Raw genomic sequence first — 18,850 nt, forward strand, 5'->3', positions numbered from 1 at the left:
GAGTGGCCATCACAAAGCCCTGACCTAAATCCTACAGAAAATCTGTGGGCAGAACTGAAAAAGCGTGTGTGAGCATGGAGGCCTACAAACCTGACTCAGTTACACCAGCTCTGTCATGAGGAATGGGCCAAAATTCACCAAACTTATTGTGGGAAGGCTACCCAAAACGTCTGATCCAAATTAAACAATTTAAAGGCAATGCTACCAAATACTAATTGAGTGTATGTAAACTTCTGACCCGCTGGGAATGTGATGAAAGAAATAAAAGCTGAAATAAATCATTCTCTCTACTATTATTCTGAGATTTCCCATTCTTAAAATAAAGTGGTGATCCTAACTGACCTACTTCAGGGAGTTTTTATTAGGATTAAATAAAATTTTGAAAAACGGAGTTTAAATGTATTTGGCTAAGGTGTATGTTAACTTCCGACTTCAACTGTATTCAACCTGCGAACCATAATTGACAAACAAACCAAAACAAAGTCTTCTCATGCTTCATTGATTTCGAAAAAGCCTTTGACTCAATCTGGCATGAGTGTTTGCTATACAAATTGATGGAAAGTGGTGTTGATGGAAAAACATACAACATTATAAAATCCATGTACACAAACAACAAGTGTGCGGTTAAAATTAGCAAAAGAAAACATTTATTTCCACAGGGCTGTGGGGTGAGACAGGGATGCAGCTTAAACCCCACCCTCTTCAACATATCAATGAATTGGCGAGGGCACTAGAACAGTCTGCAGCACCCGGCCTCACCTTACTAGAATCTGAAGTCAAATGTCTACGGTTTGCTGATGATCTGGTGCCTCTGTCCCCAACCAAGGAGGGCCTACAGCAGCACCTAGATCTTCTGCACAGATTCGGCCAGACCTGGGCCCTGACAGGAAATCTCAGTAAGACAAAAATAATGGTGTTCCAAAAAAGGTCCAGTTGCCAGGACCACAAATACAAATTCCATCTAGACACCGTTACCTTAGAGCAAACACAAAACTATACATACCTCAGCGTAAACCTCAGCGCCACAGGTAACTTCCACAAAGCTGTGAATGAGCTGAGAGACAAGGCAAGAAGGGCCTTCTATTCCATCAAAAGGACCATAAAATTTGACATACCAATTAGGATCTGGCTAAAAATACTTGAATCAGTTATAGAACCCCTTTCCCTTTATGGTTGTGAGGTCTGGGGTCTGCTCACCAACCAAGAATTCACAAAATGGGACAAACACCAAATTCTGCATGCAGAGCAGAATTAGGCCGATACCCGCAAATGATCTAAATCCAGAAAAGAGCTGTTCAATTCTACAACCACCTAAAATGAAGCGATTCCCAAACCTTCCATAACAAAGCCATCACCTACAGAGAGATGAACCTGGAGAAGAGTCCCCTAAGCAAGCTGGTCCTGGGGCTCTGTTCACAAACACAAACAGACCTCACAGAACCCCAGGACAGCAACACAATTAGACCCAACCAAATCTTGAGGAAACAAAAAGATAATTCTTTCCAATGTGTCAAGTAATTAACAAAAAAACTGAGCAAACTAGAATGCTATTTGGTTCTAAACAGAGTACACAGTGGGAGAATACCTGACCACTGTGACTGACCCCAAATTATGGAACGCTTTGACTATGTACAGACTCAGTGAGCGTAGCCTTGCTATTGAGAAAGGCCACCGTTGGCAGACCTGGCTCTCAAGAGAATACCAGCTATGTGCACACTGCCCACAAAATGAGGTGGAAACTGAGCTACACTTCCTAACCTCCTGCCAAATGTATGACCATATTAGAGACACATATTTCTCTCAGATTACACAGACCCACAAGGAATTTGAAAACAAATCCAATTTTGATAAACTCTCATGTGAAATACCTCAATGTGCCATCACAGCAGCAAGATGTGTGACCTGTTGTCACAAGAAAAGGGCAACCAGTGAAGAACAAACACCATTGTAAATACAACCTATATTTGTTTATTTATTTTCGTTTTTGTACTTTAACTATTTGCACAAATTTTATGTCACATTCGCCTAATACAACAGGTGCAGACCTTAGTGAAATGCTGACTTACAAGCCCTTAACCAACTATGTATGCAGTTTTAAGAAAATACCTAAAAAAAGTAAGAGGTAAAAGTGTGGAGTGAATTAGAGATTGCATCATCTGTGGATCTGTTGGGGCAGTATGTAAATTGGAGTGGGTCTAGGGTTTCTGGGATAATGGTGTTGATGTGAGCCATAACCAGCCTTTCAATGCACTTCATGGCTACAGACGTGAGTGCTACGGGTCGGGTGTCATTTAGGCAGGTTACATTAGTCCCTGTGCCAAAGAACACTATGATGGTCTGCTTGAAACATGTTGGTATTACAGACTCACAGGGACAGGTTGAAAATGTCAGTGAAGACACTTGCCAGTTGGTCAGCACATGCTCGGAGTACACGTTCTGGTAATCCGTCTGGCCCTGCAGCCTTGTGAGTGTTGACCTGTTTAAAACCTCTTTGGGATAGGCGTGCCACTAGCGCCCGGCCTCGACGACATCCGGTGAAATTGCAGAGCGCGAAATTGCGTGCCCTCACCGGAGCGAGCTACAAACACTATAGCCAAAATGGGAGCCACTTAGAAAAACTACAAATTCTAGCTCGTTTTTCAAAAAACAAGCCTGAAACTCTTTCTAAAGACTGTTGACATCTACTAGAAGCCCTAGGAACTGCAATCTGGGAGGTATTCCTTTTATATTCCCATAGACAGCCATTATAATGAGTGGTGAGCCCAAAAACATTTTCCCCGGATGTATTCTCCTCGGGTTTTTGCCTGCTATATCAGTTCTGTTATACTCACAGACATTATGTTAACAGTTTTGGAAACGTTAGAGGGTTTTCTATCCAATACTACCAATTATATGCATATCCTAGCTTCTGGGCCTGAGTAACAGGCAGTTTACATTGGGCACCTCATTCATCCAAATCCATTCACCTCATTCATCCAAATTCACATCGGCTGCGGAGAGCGTGATCACAGTCATTCGGAACAGCTCATGCTCTCATGCATGTTTCAGTGTTACTTGCCTCGAAGCGAGCATAGAAGTTATTTAGGCCATAGCGGGATTTCTTATAAGCTTTCGGGTTAAAGTCCCACTCCTTGAAAGCTGCAGCTCTTTCCTTTAGCTCAGTGCGAATGTTGCCTGTAATCTATGGCTTCTGGTTTGGGTATGTACCTACAGTCACTGTGGGGATGACGTCATCGATGCATTTATTGATGAAGCCAGTGGCTGATGTGGTGTAATCCTCAATGCCATCGGAAGAATCCTGGAACATATTCCAGTCTGTGCTTGCAAAACAGTCCTGTAGTCTAGCATCTGCTTCATCTGACCACTGTTTTATTGACCTAGTCACTGATGCTTCCTGCTTTAATTTTTGCTTGTAAGCATGTAAGGATATAATTATGGTCAGATTTGCCAAATGGAGGGCAAGGGAGAGCTTTGTATGCGTCCCTGTGTGTGGAGTAAAGGTGGTCTAGAGTTGTATTTTTAATTTTTTCCCCTCTGGTTGCACATGTAACATGCTGATAGAAATGAGGTAAAACTGATTTAAGTTTCCCTACATTAAAGTCCCTGGCCACTAGGAGCGCCCCCTCTGGATGAGCTTTTTCCTGTTTGCTTATGGCGGTATACAGCTCCATGAGTGTGGTCTTAGTGCCGGCATTGGTCTGTGGTGGTATGTAGACAGCTACGAAAAATACAGATGAAAACTCTCTAGTAGAGGTCGACCGACTATGATTTTTCAACACTGATAACGATTATTGGAGGACCAAAAAAAGCCGATATCGATTAATCGGCCATATTTTTTTCCCATTTTTTTTTTCATTTTCTTTTTATATATATTTTTTTCACATATTTTTGGGTCGTTTTTTTTTTTTACATATATACACACACACACACATACATATGTATGGAATGTATGTATGTGTATATATATATATATATATATATATATATATATATATATATATATATATATATATATATATATATATATATATATATATATATATATACACTTTGACATTTGAAATGTCTTTATTCTTTTGGAACTTTTGTGAGTGTAATGTTTACTGTTCATTTTTATTGTTTATTTCACTTTTGTTTATTATCTACTTCACTTGCTTTGGCAATGTTAACAAATGTTTCCCATGCCAATAAAGCCCTTGGCGAGGGAGAGAGCCATTTCCCCCTCTTTCAACACTTTTCGTGGGAGGAGGATATCTACACCACGGCTATCAACACCCTTTCAACCAAACAGTGTAATGTATTTTTGAGCCGGCTTTGCAACTCTTATCCAGCGAAAAATAGCAAGATAAATATGGGGACGAAGCCTAAGGCCTGAAGCCCAATCGCAGTCTTATCCTGTTGATAAGTCCAAAACAAAATTTCACAGGGTAAGTATTTAGACCCCCAACACAGGGGATAATAGGTTTGTTTGGGAGAAGCGGCATGTTTAACAATGTCTTTAATCCCCCAGTGTGCTGATTTGAAAAGGGCTAAGCTCAGACAAAAGAGAGCTGGTGGGAATCGTCAGCCAGAGTGGTCCACTGGCCAATTTATTCCTTCTACTTCTATCTGCCATTTTCGTACCTTCTATACTCTATTGAGAATCTGAAAGAGAAAAAATTTACTTTTCCCTCTGTCGTTTTGGAACGGAATGAAGTTGTCTTCTCTGTGATGAAAAGAAAAAGGGAAGGGAGGTAAAGCTTTAAATCTGCAGGAAAGGATTGATGGCCTCTTAACGTGTAGCCAGAGGGAGGGAGAGACTAAACGGGCCTCCTCCAGCGCAGGCAGGGAGACGGGCAGGAAGGGAGAGTGGCAGGCAGAAATGGAGGCAAGCAGGGAGGCAGACAGACAGGCACGCAGGCAGCATAATTAAATAAATAAGAAAGGTGATTACATTACTTTAATTTGGTGATCTCCATCATGGGGCGACATCGTAGATAGGGGCCACTGAGGCAGAGTTGTTGGTTTCAGTCTGTTCTGCTGGACCAGCCCAAACAAATTAATGTCGCTAGCTGAGTTTTTAGGAGGCAAATACTGCATTAAGAGTTTTGGATAGTCAGTGTTTAAAGGGGCCCCAGCCCTGTATCTTTAACTGTCCAAGTCAGTGCAACCTGCAGGCTGTAGACTACAAAGCATCACAATCACCCTGTTATAAGACTATCTTTGTGGTAAGGACTTGTTACAAGACTCCACAGGTTTTAACGAAGTCAAGTGTTCACCCCTTTCAAATACCAAGCAGCAGAAAACAATTCCCAATGAAAGAGAGCTTAGTGATAAAGAGACATGGTGAATAAACGGGGGAACTAACACACCGTCAGCAGTCAGGCCTAGAACAAGAATACAACACTGTTGTGAAGCAACACTATAGGGGAACACTTATGCATACAAAGCCCTCCCTTTGGCAAATCCAACCACGATGCCATCTTCCTCCTACCGTCTTATAGGCAGAAACTCAAACAGGATGTACCAGTGACTAGAACCATTCAACACTGGTCTGACCAAGCGGAATCCACGCTTCAAGATTGTTATGATCACGCAGACTGGGATATGTTCCGGTCAGCCTCAGAGAACAACATTGATTTATATGCTGACTCGGTGAGTGAGTTTATTAGGAAGTGCATTGGAGATGTACCCACTGTGACTATTAAAACCTGCCCTAACCAGAAACCGTGGATGGATGGCGGCATTCGCGCAAAACTGAGAGCGTGAACCACCGCATTTAGCCAAGGAAAGAGGTCTGGGAGTATGGCTGAACATAAACAGTGTAGTTATTCCCTCCGCAAGGCAATCAAAGAAGCGAAATGCCGGTACAGGGACAAAGTGGAATCACAATTCATCGGCTCAGATACAAGACGTATGTGGCAGGGTCTATAGGAAATCACGGACTACAAAAACAAAACCAGCCACGTCACATACACTGTCAGGCTTCCAGACAAACTAAACACCTTCTTTGTCCGCTTTGAGGATAATACAGTGCCACCGTCGCGGCCCGCTAACAAGGACTGCGTCCACAGACGATGCAATCGCCATCACACTGCATACTGCCCTATCCCATCTGGACAAGAGGAATACCTATGTAAGAATGCTGTTCATTGACTACAGCTCAGCATTCAACACCATAGGACCCTCCAAGCTCATCATCAAGCTGGAGGCCCTGGATCTCAACCCTGCCCTGTGAAATTGGGTCATGGACTTTGACGGGCCGCCCCAGGTGGTGAAGGTAGGAAACATCTCCACTTTGCTGACCCTCAACACTGGGGCCCCACAAGGGTGCATGCTCAGCCACCTCCTGTACTCCCTATTCACCCACGACTGTGTGGCCATGCACGCCTCCAACTCAATCATCAAGTTTGCAGACGACACAACAGTAGTGGGCTTGATTACCAACAACAACGAGACAGCCAACAGGGAGGAGGTGAGGGCACTCGGAGTGTGGTGTCAGGAAAACAAGTTCTCACGTCAACAAAACAAAGGAGATGATCGTGGATTTCAGGAAACAGTAGAGGGAGCACCCCCCTATCCACATCGAAGGGACAGCAGTGGAGAAGGTGGAAAGTTCCTCGGCATACACATCACAGACAAATTGAAATAGTCCACCCACACACAGTGTGGTGAAGAAGGCACAACAGCGCCTCTTCAAGCTCAGGAGGCTAAACAAATTTGGCTTGTTACCTAAAACACAGACTTTTACAGATGCACAATCGAGAGCATCCTGTCAGGCTGTATCATAGCTTAGTGTCACAGTAAGGCAACTGCTCCGCCCACAACCGCAAGGCTCTCCAGAGGGTGGTGCAGTCTGCACAACGCATCACCGGAGGCAAACTATCTGCCCTCCATGACACCTACAGCACCCGATGTCACAGAAAGGCCAAAAAGATCAAGGACAACAACCACCCGAGCCACTACCTGTTCACCCCACTATCATCCAGAAGACGAGGTCAGCACAGGTGCATCAAAGCTGGGACCAGAGACTGAAAAACAGCTTCTATCTCAAGGCCATCAGACTGTTAAACAGCCATCACTAACTCAGAGGCTGCTGCCTACACTGGCCACTTTAATACATGGATCACTAGTCACTTCAAACAATGCCACTTCAAACAATGCCACTTTAAATAATGCCACTTTAATAATGTTTACGTATCTTACATTATTCATGTATATACTGTATTTTATACCATCTATTGCACCTTGCCTTTGCCGCTTGGCCATCGCTCATCCATATATTTATGTGTACATATTCTCATTCACCCCTTTAGATTTGTGTGTATTAAATAGTTGTTGGGAATTGTTAGATTACTTGTTAGATATTACTGCACTGTAGGAACTAGAAGCACACACATTTTGCTACACTCGCATTAACATCTGCTAACCATGTGTATGTGACCAATAAAATTTGATTTGATGGAGGGGGATTCTGGCATAACATCATCATGCTCCATGCTTATTCCGGAGCCTATTCTGGGGTTCAGCAGCATTCTTTGTGAGCCAGGCTGAATGTTTCAGCTGGTTTGGGGCATTCTGGCATCGACAAGGGGCTGTCGGATGCAATCAGTACACTTCCTTTTGGAATGCAAGCCAACCCAAATAAGGAGGCCAACCATGTATCCAACATAATTCAAGTCTCTCTCTCTTCTCCCTCCTCCCTCTCTCTCTTCTCCCTCTCTCTCTTCTCCTTCCTTCCTCTCTCACTCTTCTCCTTCCTTCCTCTCTCACTCTTCTCCTTCCTTCCTCTCTCTCTTCTCCTTCCTTCCTCTCTCACTCTTCTCCTTCCTTCCTCTCTCTCTCTTCTCCTTCCTTCCTCTCTCTCTCTTCTCCTTCCTTCCTCTCTCTCTTCTCCTTCCTTCCTCTCTCTCTCTTCTCCTTCCTTCCTCTCTCTCTTCTCCTTCCTTCCTCTCTCTCTCTCTTCTCCTTCCTTCCTCTCTCTCTCTCTTCTCCTTCCTTCCTCTCTCTCTCTCTCTTCTCCTTCCTTCCTCTCTCTCTCTCTCTTCTCCTTCCTTCCTCTCTCTCTCTCTCTTCTCCTTCCTTCCTCTCTCTCTCTCTCTTCTCCTTCCTTCCTCTCTCTCTCTCTTCTCCTTCCTTCCTCTCTCTCTCTCTTCTCCTTCCTTCCTTCCTCTCTCTCTCTCATCTCCTTCCTTCCTCTCTCTCTCTCTCTTCTCCTTCCTTCCTCTCTCTCTCTCTCTTCTCCTTCCTTCCTCTCTCTCTCTCTCTTCTCCTTCCTTCCTCTCTCTCTCTCTTCTCCTCCTTCCTTCCTCTCTCTCTCTTCTCCTTCCTTCCCCTCTCTCTCTTCTCCTTCCTTCCTCTCTCTCTCTCTCTTCTCCTTCCTCTCTCTCTCTCTTCTCCCTCCCTCCCTCTCTCTTCGCCCTCCTCTCTCTACTGCCTGAGACTGTTATGGTGCTTAAATATTTGTGTGTTCATTTTCCTTTAGCCTTTTTCCTTCGCCCACCTAGGGTTGTTTTGGAGTTTTGTGAACGAACTTCGACCCTCCAGTGTACCAGCCACTTAGATTGAAATGGCCTGGTCATGCCTCTCAGAGGGCCTGTAAATTGGGCCCTGGCATTGGCTGGCATCACATTGCTGCAGTTCCACCGGGCTGAAAGAAATCCCTGTGTGCCAGCCTCCCTGTCCAGGATGAGATGTTCCTACTGGGGTTCATGGTGCTGCTGTTGACTGACAGGAGGGGGGGGCACCAACCATGGGAAGGGAACCAAAGGGGCTTTAGCTAGCTAAACATCTCAAACAAACCGAAGGTGAATTCTGGATGTCACTTTTTTTAACACATTTTTGGATAATGAGGTTTGCATGAAACACTAAATGAAGAGCTCTCCGGCAGGGTTGTTTGAAAACACAGTTATCACTGTGAAGCAGTTTGACCAAGTATTAGAAAATGGAGATACAGTGATAATTTACATGGTACCTCTGAAAATGTTGTATGGTGTTTGTATGCAGAAAATTCCTATAGATTTGATCCTCATCATCACCCCCACCATCATCACCATCATTCTCTACCTCCTTTTGTCCTTTTTGTCCTAGGGGATGCCATAGCCAAGCTGACAGATGTTGGGATGCCGGTGGCCCCCCTTGTGGACGGACGCAAGACAGTGTTCAGTAACAGGACAGGCATGGTGAAGGCCGCCCGCATGCTCCTCTCCTCCGTCACCAAAGTCCTGGTCCTCGCAGACCGCATCGTCATCAAACAGATCATCACCTCACGCAACAAAGTAGGTACCGATTCCGACCACACAGTGGGATGCATGCACACCATAGACACAATATACATTTCGATATAGGGCCATAGATGCACACAGACATAATGTAGATATAGGGCCATAGATGCACACAGACACACAGAACAAAGTAGAGACACACATGCAAGCAGCTGTGCACACACACCCACCAGTGGCAGTCTGTGCCATTTTAAGATGAGGCAGGACAATTATTATGATTTTGTTTATGAAGATGGCCTTATTTCCATTCCAGCATATTGGATGAGTGTCATTCATATTCCATTCACCCAGCTTAATGTAAGATCAATAGGTTTAGGCTACTACATGAGTCACGTGTTCCCGATACCCATCACGGGGTTGCTACAATCTAGCCTATGAATGAATATTTACAACGTAGGTGCACAGGTCGAGAGAAATTTGAGTAATCAAGGTGACAGACATTGACACATTCAATACCTCCATGCACAATCTTGCCTGCATCTAGCTGATCGAGGGTGTAATCATTTGTCGACAGCTGCAAACAAAACTTTCTATTGGACAACTTCAGGTATGTTTACCCCCCGTTCCGTTTGCTTACCCCCCGTTCCGTTTGCTTCCGTTAAAGAAATGTTTGAACAGAATCGGTAGAATAAATACACCCCTGATCACACGCAAACACCGTTTACTTTCATAGCAGCCACATACAAACAGCATGATCCCTTTGATCGTTGGATAATTCCTTCTCGCATCTACGCACTCTCACCTTTTCCATTCGCTTGTGGACTTAAATGCACAACACATCAGCTGTCTGTGACCAGGCAAAAAAAAACTTTCCAAGCCAAACCTTCATATCATAACCGCTACACACAGCTTACATCATTGTCACCATATTAGCTAACATCAAGTCAACATATCTACTAGAACTAATACATTAGTAACCCCACTACAATTAGTAACCCCACTACAAGCAGTTTAGCAGTTACACCCATGGGACCCGGGGGCAATAAATTAATAAAACCAAAAGCTTACCAGAGTTCCAGTATTGGATAGCCATAGCCAGCTAGGTAACATAGCATCCGTCTCTGTTTGAGCCAGGTGTTTGAGTAGGCTAAACTAGATAGCTGCATTTGCTAGCTAAGTGAAAAATATATGAAATGTATAGCTCTCTCTTTGAGTCAACTACTCACCACATGGTATGTACTGCAGTGCTAGCTAACTGTAGCTTGTGCTTTGATTGGGTGGACAGCATGCCAGTTCATGCTGCAAGAGCTCTGATAGGTTGGAGGACGTCCTCCGGAAGTTGTCATAATTACTGTGTAAGTCTATGGAAAGGGGTGAGAACCACGTTTAGGTTTTATATTGAAATCAGTGTACCCAGTGGAGGGCGTAAACTAGCTGTCCTCCGGCTACACCATGGTGCTACACTACAGACTGCTGTTGAGGCTACTGTAGACCTTCATTGCAAAATGGTGTGTTTTAATCAAGTATTTGTTGACGTGAATATATTTAGTATAGTGTCGTCTATAAATTGACTTTTTTTGTTTTACTATTTTTATGAAAATCACTGAGGAGGATTGTCCTTCCCTTCCTCCTCTAAGGAGCCTTCACTGATATAATACACACACAAAGACACAAATGCCCAGCACTGGCGACTCCATCCAGTCTTTCAGATCTTATCAGAGCTCCATGATATAGTACAGGAGAACTCCATCCTCTGCTGCTCTGGAGATAATGGAAGAAGCACATTTAGCATTTCTCTACCTGGTGCTTTCAGGAAGAGGATGTACTCACACTTACACACAGGGTCCTGGGGGGGTAAGGGCCTAATCCCGTCTAGTCAAGTAAGGCCTGTTTGGACAGACGGGCGACGGGGCTGCTCCCATTACTGGCAAACACAATTTAATTTTGAACCCTGTCTATGTCTGATAACAGCATAGCTCTTCTGCCTGGCCGGCAGGATGTCACTACTGTTTACCCTTCGAGAGACAGACCAAGCCTCTGACGCACACATGCACACATGTGCACACGCACACACACACCATCATACTCACAATATCGCACACACACACACACACACACACTGCTCCAGCTGGATGGATCACAGCATTATATAATGGATGATGTTTTTGGGGGGTCTGAGGTGTGACAGGTTTGATGCATTATGCATCAGCTGACTTTGTTGGTTGATGCATGTCAGGTCAAACCATGTATCTTTGTTGGGGGATATATCTATCCTACCCTGCCTGTCTAAGGTCTTCGAAAGCCAAGTTAACAAACAGATCACCGACCATTTCGAATCCCACCGTACATTCTTCGCTATGCAATCTGGTTTCCGAGCTGGTCATGGGTGCACCTCAGCCATGCTCAGGGTCCTAAACGATATCATAACCGCCATCGATAAGAGACAATACTGTACAGCTGTATTCTTCGACCTGGCCAAGGCTTTTGACTCTGTCAATCACCACATTCTTATCGGCAGACTCAACAGCCTTGGTTTCTCAAATGACTGCCTCGCCTGGTTCACCAACTACTTCTCAGACAGAGTTTAGTGTGTCAAATCGGAGAGCCTGTTGTCCGGACCTCTGGCAGCCTCTATGGGGGTGTCACAGGGTTCAATTCTCGGGCCGACTCTCTTCTCTGTATACATCAATGATGTCGCTCTTGCTGCTGGTGATTCTCTGTTCCACCTCTACGCAGACAACACCATTCTGTATACTTCTGGCCCTTCTTTGGACACTGTTAACTAACCTCCAGACGAGTTTCAATGCCATACAACTCTCCTTCCGTGGCCTCCAACTGCTCTTAAATGCAAGTAAAACTAAATGCATGCTCTTCAACCAATCGCTGCCCACACCTGCCCGCACGTCCAGCATGGACGGTTCTGACGGTTCTGACTTAGAATATGTGGATGGTTCTGACTTAGAATATGTGGACAACTACAAATACCTAGGTGTCTGGTTAGACTGTAAACTCTCCTTCCAGACTCGCATTAAGCATCTCCAATCCAAAATTAAATCTAGAATCGGTTTCCTATTTCACAACAAAGCATCCTTCACTCATGCTGCCAAACATACCCTAGTAAAACTGACTATCCTACCGATCCATGACTTCGGCGATGTCATTTACAAAATAGCCTCCAACACTCTACTCAACAAACTGGATGCAGTCTATCACAGTGCCATCCGTTTTTTCACCAAAGCCCCATATACTACCCACCACTGCGACCTGTACGCTCTCGTTGGCTGGCCCTCGCTTCATACTCGTCGCCAAACCCACTGGCTCCAGGTCATCTATAAGTCTTTGCTAGGTAAAGCCCCGCCTTATCTCAGCCCACTGGTCACCATAGCAGCACGCACGCGCTCCAGCAAGTATATTTCACTGGTTACCCCCAAAGCCAATTCCTCCTTTGGCCGCCTTTCCTTCCAGTTCTCTGCTGCCAATGACTGGAACGAACTGCAAAAATCCCTGAAGCTGGAGACTCATATCTCCCTCACTAACTTTAAGCACCAGCTGTCAGAGCAGGTCACTGCACCTGTACATAGCCCATCTGTAAATAGCCCATCCAACTACCTCATCCCCATACTGTTATTTATTTTGCTCCTTTTCACCCCAGTATCTCTACTTGCACACTCATCTTCAGCACATCTATCACTCCTGTGTTTAATTGCTATATTGTAATTATTTCACCAGAATGGCCTATTTATTGCCTTACGTCCCTTATCCTACCTCATTTGCGCACACTATATATATACTTTTACTATTGTAATATTTACTGTATATTTGTGTATTCCATGTGTAACTCTGTTGTTTTTTGTGTCGGACTGCTTTGCTTTATCTTGGCCAGGTCGCAGTTGTAAATGAGAACTTGTTCTCAACTAGCCTACCTGGTTAAATAAAGGTGAAATAAAAAAATAAAAATAAAGGTCAAACCATGTATCTTTGTTGGGTGATGCATGTCAGGTCAAACCATGCATCTTTGTTGGGTGATTCATGTGTCAGGTCAAACCAAGTTGTATCTAAATGCAATACAGAGATTCCTGGTAGCATATTATCAACGTATGCACAGTGGCTTGCGAAAGTATTCACCCCCCTTGGCATTTTTTGTGTTTTGTTGCCTTACGACCTGGAATTAAAATAGATTTCTTGGGGGTTTGTACCATTTTTGATTTACACAACATGCCTACCACTTTGAAGATGCAAGAAATAATAAGAAAAAAACTGAAAACTTGAGCGCACGTAACTATTCACTCCCCCCCCCCAAAGTCAATACTTTGTAGAGCCACCTTTTGCAGCAATTACAGCTGCAAGTCTCTTGGGGTATGTCTCTATAAGCTTGGCACATCTAGCCACTGGTATTTTTGCCCATTCTTCAAGGCAAAACTGCTCCAGCTCCTTCAAGTTGGATGGGTTTTAAGTCATACCACAGATTTTCAATTGGATTGAGGTCTGGGCTTTGACTAGGCCATTCCAAGACATTTAAACGTTTTACTTTAAACCACTCGAGTGTTGCTTTAGCAGTATGCTTAGGGTCATTGTCCTGCTGGAAGGTGAACCTCCGTCCCAGTCTCAAATCTCTGGAAGACTGAAACAGGTTTCCCTCAAGAATTTCCCTGTATTTAGCGCCATCCATCATTCCTTCAATTCTGACCAGTTTCCCAGTCCCTACCGAGGAAAAACATCCCCACAGCATGATGCTGCCACCACCATGCTTCACTGTGGGGATGGTGTTCTCAGGGTGATGAGAGGTGTTGGGTTTGCGCCAGACATAGCGTTTTCCTTGATGGCCAAAAAGCTCAATTTTAGTCTCATCTAACCAGAGTACCTTCTTCCATATGTTTGGGGAGTCTCCCACATGCCTTTTGGTGAACACAAAATGTGTTTGCTAATTTTTTTCTTTAAGCAATGGCTTTTTTCTGGCCACTCTTCCGTAAAGCCCAGCTCTGTGGAGTGTACGGCTTAAAGTGGTTCTATGGACAGATACTCCAATCTCCGCTGTGGAGCTTTGCAGCTCCTTCAGGGTTATCTTTGGTCTCTTTGTTGCCTCTGATTAATGCCCTCCTTGCCTGGTCCGTGAGTTTTGGTTGGCGGCCTTCTCTTGGCAGGTTTGTTGTGGTGCCATATTCTTTGCATTTTTTAGTAATGGATTTAATGGTTCTCTGTGGGATGTTCAAAGTTTCTGATATTTTTTTATAACCCAACCCTGATCTGTACTTCTCCACAACTTTGTCCCTGACCTGTTTGGAGAGCTCCTTGGTCTTCATGGTGCTGCTTGCTTGGTGGTGGGTGGCCCTTGCTTAGTGGTGTTGCAGACTCTGGGGCCTTTCAGAACAGGTGTAAATATACTGAAATCATGTGACACTTAGATTGCACACAGGTGGACTTTATTTAACTAATTATGTGACTTCTGAAGGTAATTAGTTGCACCAGTTCTTATTTAGGGGCTTCATAGCAAAGGGGGTGAATACATATGCATGATACAACTTTATATATATTTTTTTAAACAGGTTATTTAAAAAATTTCACTTCACCAATTTGGACTATTTTGTGTATGTCCATTACATGAAATCCAAATAAAAATCAATTTAAATTACAGGTTGTAATGCAACAAAATAGGAAAAACACCAAGGGGGATGAATTATTTTGCAAGGCACTGTATTTGGCTAAGACGGTATACCGTATACCGGGTTATTAGGAAATAGCCACAGGATGGTTATTCAAATATAAACGCAACATGTAACGTATTGGTCCCATGTTTCATGAGCTGAAATAAAAGATGCCAGAAATGTTCTGTACGCACAAGAAGCTTATTTCTCTCAAATTTTGGGCACACACATTTCCTTTGCCAAGATAATCCATCCACCTGACAGGTGTGGCATATCAAGAAACTGATTGTGAACACCACGATAATTCACAGGTGCACCTTGTCCTGAGGACAATAAAAGGCCGCTCTAAAAAGTGCAGTTTTGTTACCCAACACAATGCCACAGAACTCTCACGTTTTGAGGGAGCGTGCAATTGGCATGCTGACTGCAGTAATGTCCACCAGAGCTGTTGCCATAGAATGTAATGTTAATTTCTCTAGCCACCTCCAACATCGTTTTAGAGAATTTGGCAGTACGTCCAACCAGCCTGACAACAGACCACATGTAACCATGCCAGCCCAGGACCTCCACATCCAGCTTCTTCACCTGCGGGATCGTCTGAGACCAGCTACCCGGACAGCTGATGAAACTGAGGAGTATTTCTATCTGTAATAAAGCACTTTTGTGGGGAAAAACCCATTCTGATTTGGCTGGGCCTAGCGCCCCAGTGGGTGGGCCTGGGTGCGCCCCTGCCCAGTCGTAAAATCCATAGATTAGGGGCTAATGAATTTATTTTAATTGACTGATTTCCTTATATGAACTGTAACTCAGTCAAATCGTTGACATTTTCGCTTTTATATTTTTGTTCCCTATAATTCCCCATAACAGTTTATCCAGTCACGTGTTTGTTAGTAAATAGCACAGTAGAAGAAAGTGGGAGCAGGTGAGTCCAGCTGTGTCGCGTTTTATATTGAAAGTGTTTTTTTTCTTCAACAGAGTGATAGAGGGTCTCTCCCCGTTCGCCATCCTCCTATTGTAGTAGGCCACCGAAAACATCTCTTGGGAAATTCCCCTCCTTATCCTGATGTGGCCCAGCCTGCACCAACATATCCTGTAAAGGTCCATTCATATATTTTGGCCACTCACTGGGATCTCTTTATGTTTTTTTGTCTGGGAGTCGGATTTAGCAACAGCACCACCACTGTCATCGGGGACGGGGAGAGACAAGTCTGGGTCCAAGATAGTAGGGTCTTCGCCGGCATTGTTTGGAGGTGTGGCTAGGCCTGGTGCGACCCACCTGTTCTTGTCCAGCCAGAGAGCTGTCGTCATCAGTGGAAGTGAATGGCTCGGACTCCTCCGGTTTGCCCTTTTCGCTGCTAGAATCAGCGAACGGGGGCTCGTCGTTCTCGGCAAATAAATGGCCCGTCCTCGTAGGCTTGTCATTCTCCACACCGGCTGATGGACATTGCTGCACACTGATACATTTTCACCAGCGGATTTCTTTGGTTTATAGATTGTGCCTCTTTTCTCATTGTTTAAAAAAAAAAATTCACTTCCTGATAGTTTTTGAGTCTTAGACATGGTAGCAAATTGTTTCAAATCTCTAGATTAATTTTAGCTAAAATGATATCCACAAGTAGTAGCTAGCTAACGTTAACATGCTAGGTTAGGCAATTGCCTTAATCACTAATTGTCTTAGTCACACACAATCATTCATTTTTATTAATATTTCTCAATTGGATAAACTCATAAAAACACACATCACCATAGCTACAAAGAACAGTGGGAGTGGACTTCAAGAGAAGCGGGAATGGGTTGGGGCGGGAACTGCAGCAACGCTATGAGCTGGTGGCTGGGCTGCAGCGGGCGGTGTGGTAGCCAATCAGGGGCACCGGAGTGCGGCAGCCAACTGTCGAAATGCCACCATAGGCGACGGATGAATCTTGCCCAATGGGAGGGCCGGCCCTGCGTACAACTATAATTTTCCTTCACAGAAAATACATTAGTGCAACACTAAATAGCTTAATTTTCATGAACAGAAGTGGAACGCTATTAGTTTTTGTTGTTGTTGCAAAAACAGTGCATGGCCATCATATTTCTATTTATCATGGAAAGAATGTAGCCAGCTACATTTCCTAATGTTTTGCTTACAGTTCATCTGGAATTTTACCGGAGAAAAGTAGGCTGGCTGGTGGGGTGGCTACACACGGAAAAAAGTAACAGAAAAACCTACACATCAGCCAGAGCGCCGTCTGCTGATAGAATGCCTGTTCGTGAATTGTGCAACTGAAGCACAAAGTTAGTATGATGCCAAGCAGAAATTACAATAAGATGCATTTTAGATATGCGTTTACAAAACGCAGCATGAGATTCATTACGTGTATTATGTTTTTCCTGCATAAAATGAATGATGCTTTAACGCGACCCCTAAGTAAGTTACTGAACTAATAAGGTGACGGGGCATAATATTATGTAAGCTTTGTACCGTGTTTAAGAAGTCGACGCCCTTTGGATGAGTTATCTGTACAGCTGCCACTGCTATATTTTGATTTCCTTGTATTTTTCTCCTCTCCCATCTTCTCGGAGCAGAGCAGGCAGGCCCGTTGCCCTAGTGACTCCAGACGCACAGCGTTTGCACATGCCGCTTCAGAGCAGACAAGCATGCGTCAAAACGTTGTTAATTTGCACAATGTCTGTCGTTCACACTCGCTTGTAAATGTCCAGACTCACCAAAAATGGCACAGTAGCTCCTACCTATGTGCTATGCTAAAAAAAAATAAAAAGTTCTCAGTTGAAGCTGACGTTTCTCATCGAGTAGCATCTCAAAATTACAACGGGAATAGAACCACCAAATCACCTAGTCATTTCAGATAAAAAAAATTAAAAAAACATTTCAACAAAATAGACTGGCCAATCAATGATAGGAGTCATGGATGCTATACTGGGCAATCAGTTTGCCCTGTTTGCATATTTAGCTAGCAGCCTCCATAGAAATTCGCTATTACTTGTGCTAATTTTGTTAGCATTCTTGTAACAAGATGCCCAATGTTTTTTTGTTGTTGGTTTTTTGGCGTCCCCGTGTGTACTAACCCGGTAATACCGCAAATGAGAGGCCGGTATGACAATATAAAAATCATATGTCATTAAGTAACACACGCAGGGGCGAAAATCTGATATCCACTTTGGAGGGGACAATTACATGAAATTTTCTCAAGAGCAATTCCTGAGGGGGACACCAAAAGTAGTGCTGTAACACATAGCCTACATTGTAATATGGTAAATGTATATTGAGGAACCAAAGACATAAGGTGTTTGCCGTACTCCTAACTACCGGTACCCAAAACTACACAACTAATCACAACAGCAATACCATTGCCTTTAACAAATCTTAGTTCAGTCACCAGTTTTTAAGTTGAGAGTGGGGGTATCCATGGCATTTTCCAATTATGTTCCTATTTTACAAGTCAAAAAAATTGAGAACCTTTCATAATGTTGCCAAACAAAGACTCAACAAACTTACCTGAGACTCCCTGTCTCTGCCAGTCTGTCCCTGCATATCTGTCCCCAACTCTGCTGTCTATGTGCCATCTGTTGCCTGCTCTGCCTAATGACATCATTGTGAAACATTTCCATTAGAATTTCATTTCTTTCTAATTAACATTTTATCAACTAGTCTTTGAGATATTAGGCTACTAGGGTTCTTACTATGCGTTTTGGTGTATTGAAAAATACTCTCATGTCCGTCTTTTATTTTTCTGCCATTTTTCTACCTGGCTGGCTACACACACAGTGTGTAGGTTATTTACAGTAGGAGATGGGCTTCTATCATCTTCAATCATTCTATATGGGCTTCGATCTAAAAGGTAGCTAGCAAATGTGAAACGGATTAAAATGACGAGTTGACAGCTGTATGAGTTCACCATTTACACAACATATGCTGCAACCTTTTGTAATTTAATAGTTTGTTTCATATTGGCTGGCTTCCAACAATAGCTGAATTTGCAAAGCTAGAGAGCACCAATTCAG

General features: G+C 43.7%; 1 protein-coding gene across 1 annotated transcript in view; it reads left to right on the forward strand.

Annotated features, from left to right (window-relative positions):
• LOC106588976 (alpha-catulin) overlaps positions 1-18,850 on the forward strand; it is a 105,005-nt gene that overhangs the window by 52,463 nt on the left and 33,692 nt on the right. The window contains exon 3 of the mRNA XM_014178571.3: positions 9,070-9,257. Coding sequence (XP_014034046.3) covers positions 9,070-9,257 — 188 coding nt within the window. The remainder of the gene's footprint in view (positions 1-9,069; positions 9,258-18,850) is intronic.

This window comes from Salmo salar, chromosome 27 (assembly GCF_965601325.2).
Source record: "Salmo salar chromosome 27, fSalSal1, whole genome shotgun sequence".
In the NCBI taxonomy this organism is placed as follows: Eukaryota; Metazoa; Chordata; class Actinopteri; order Salmoniformes; family Salmonidae; genus Salmo; species Salmo salar.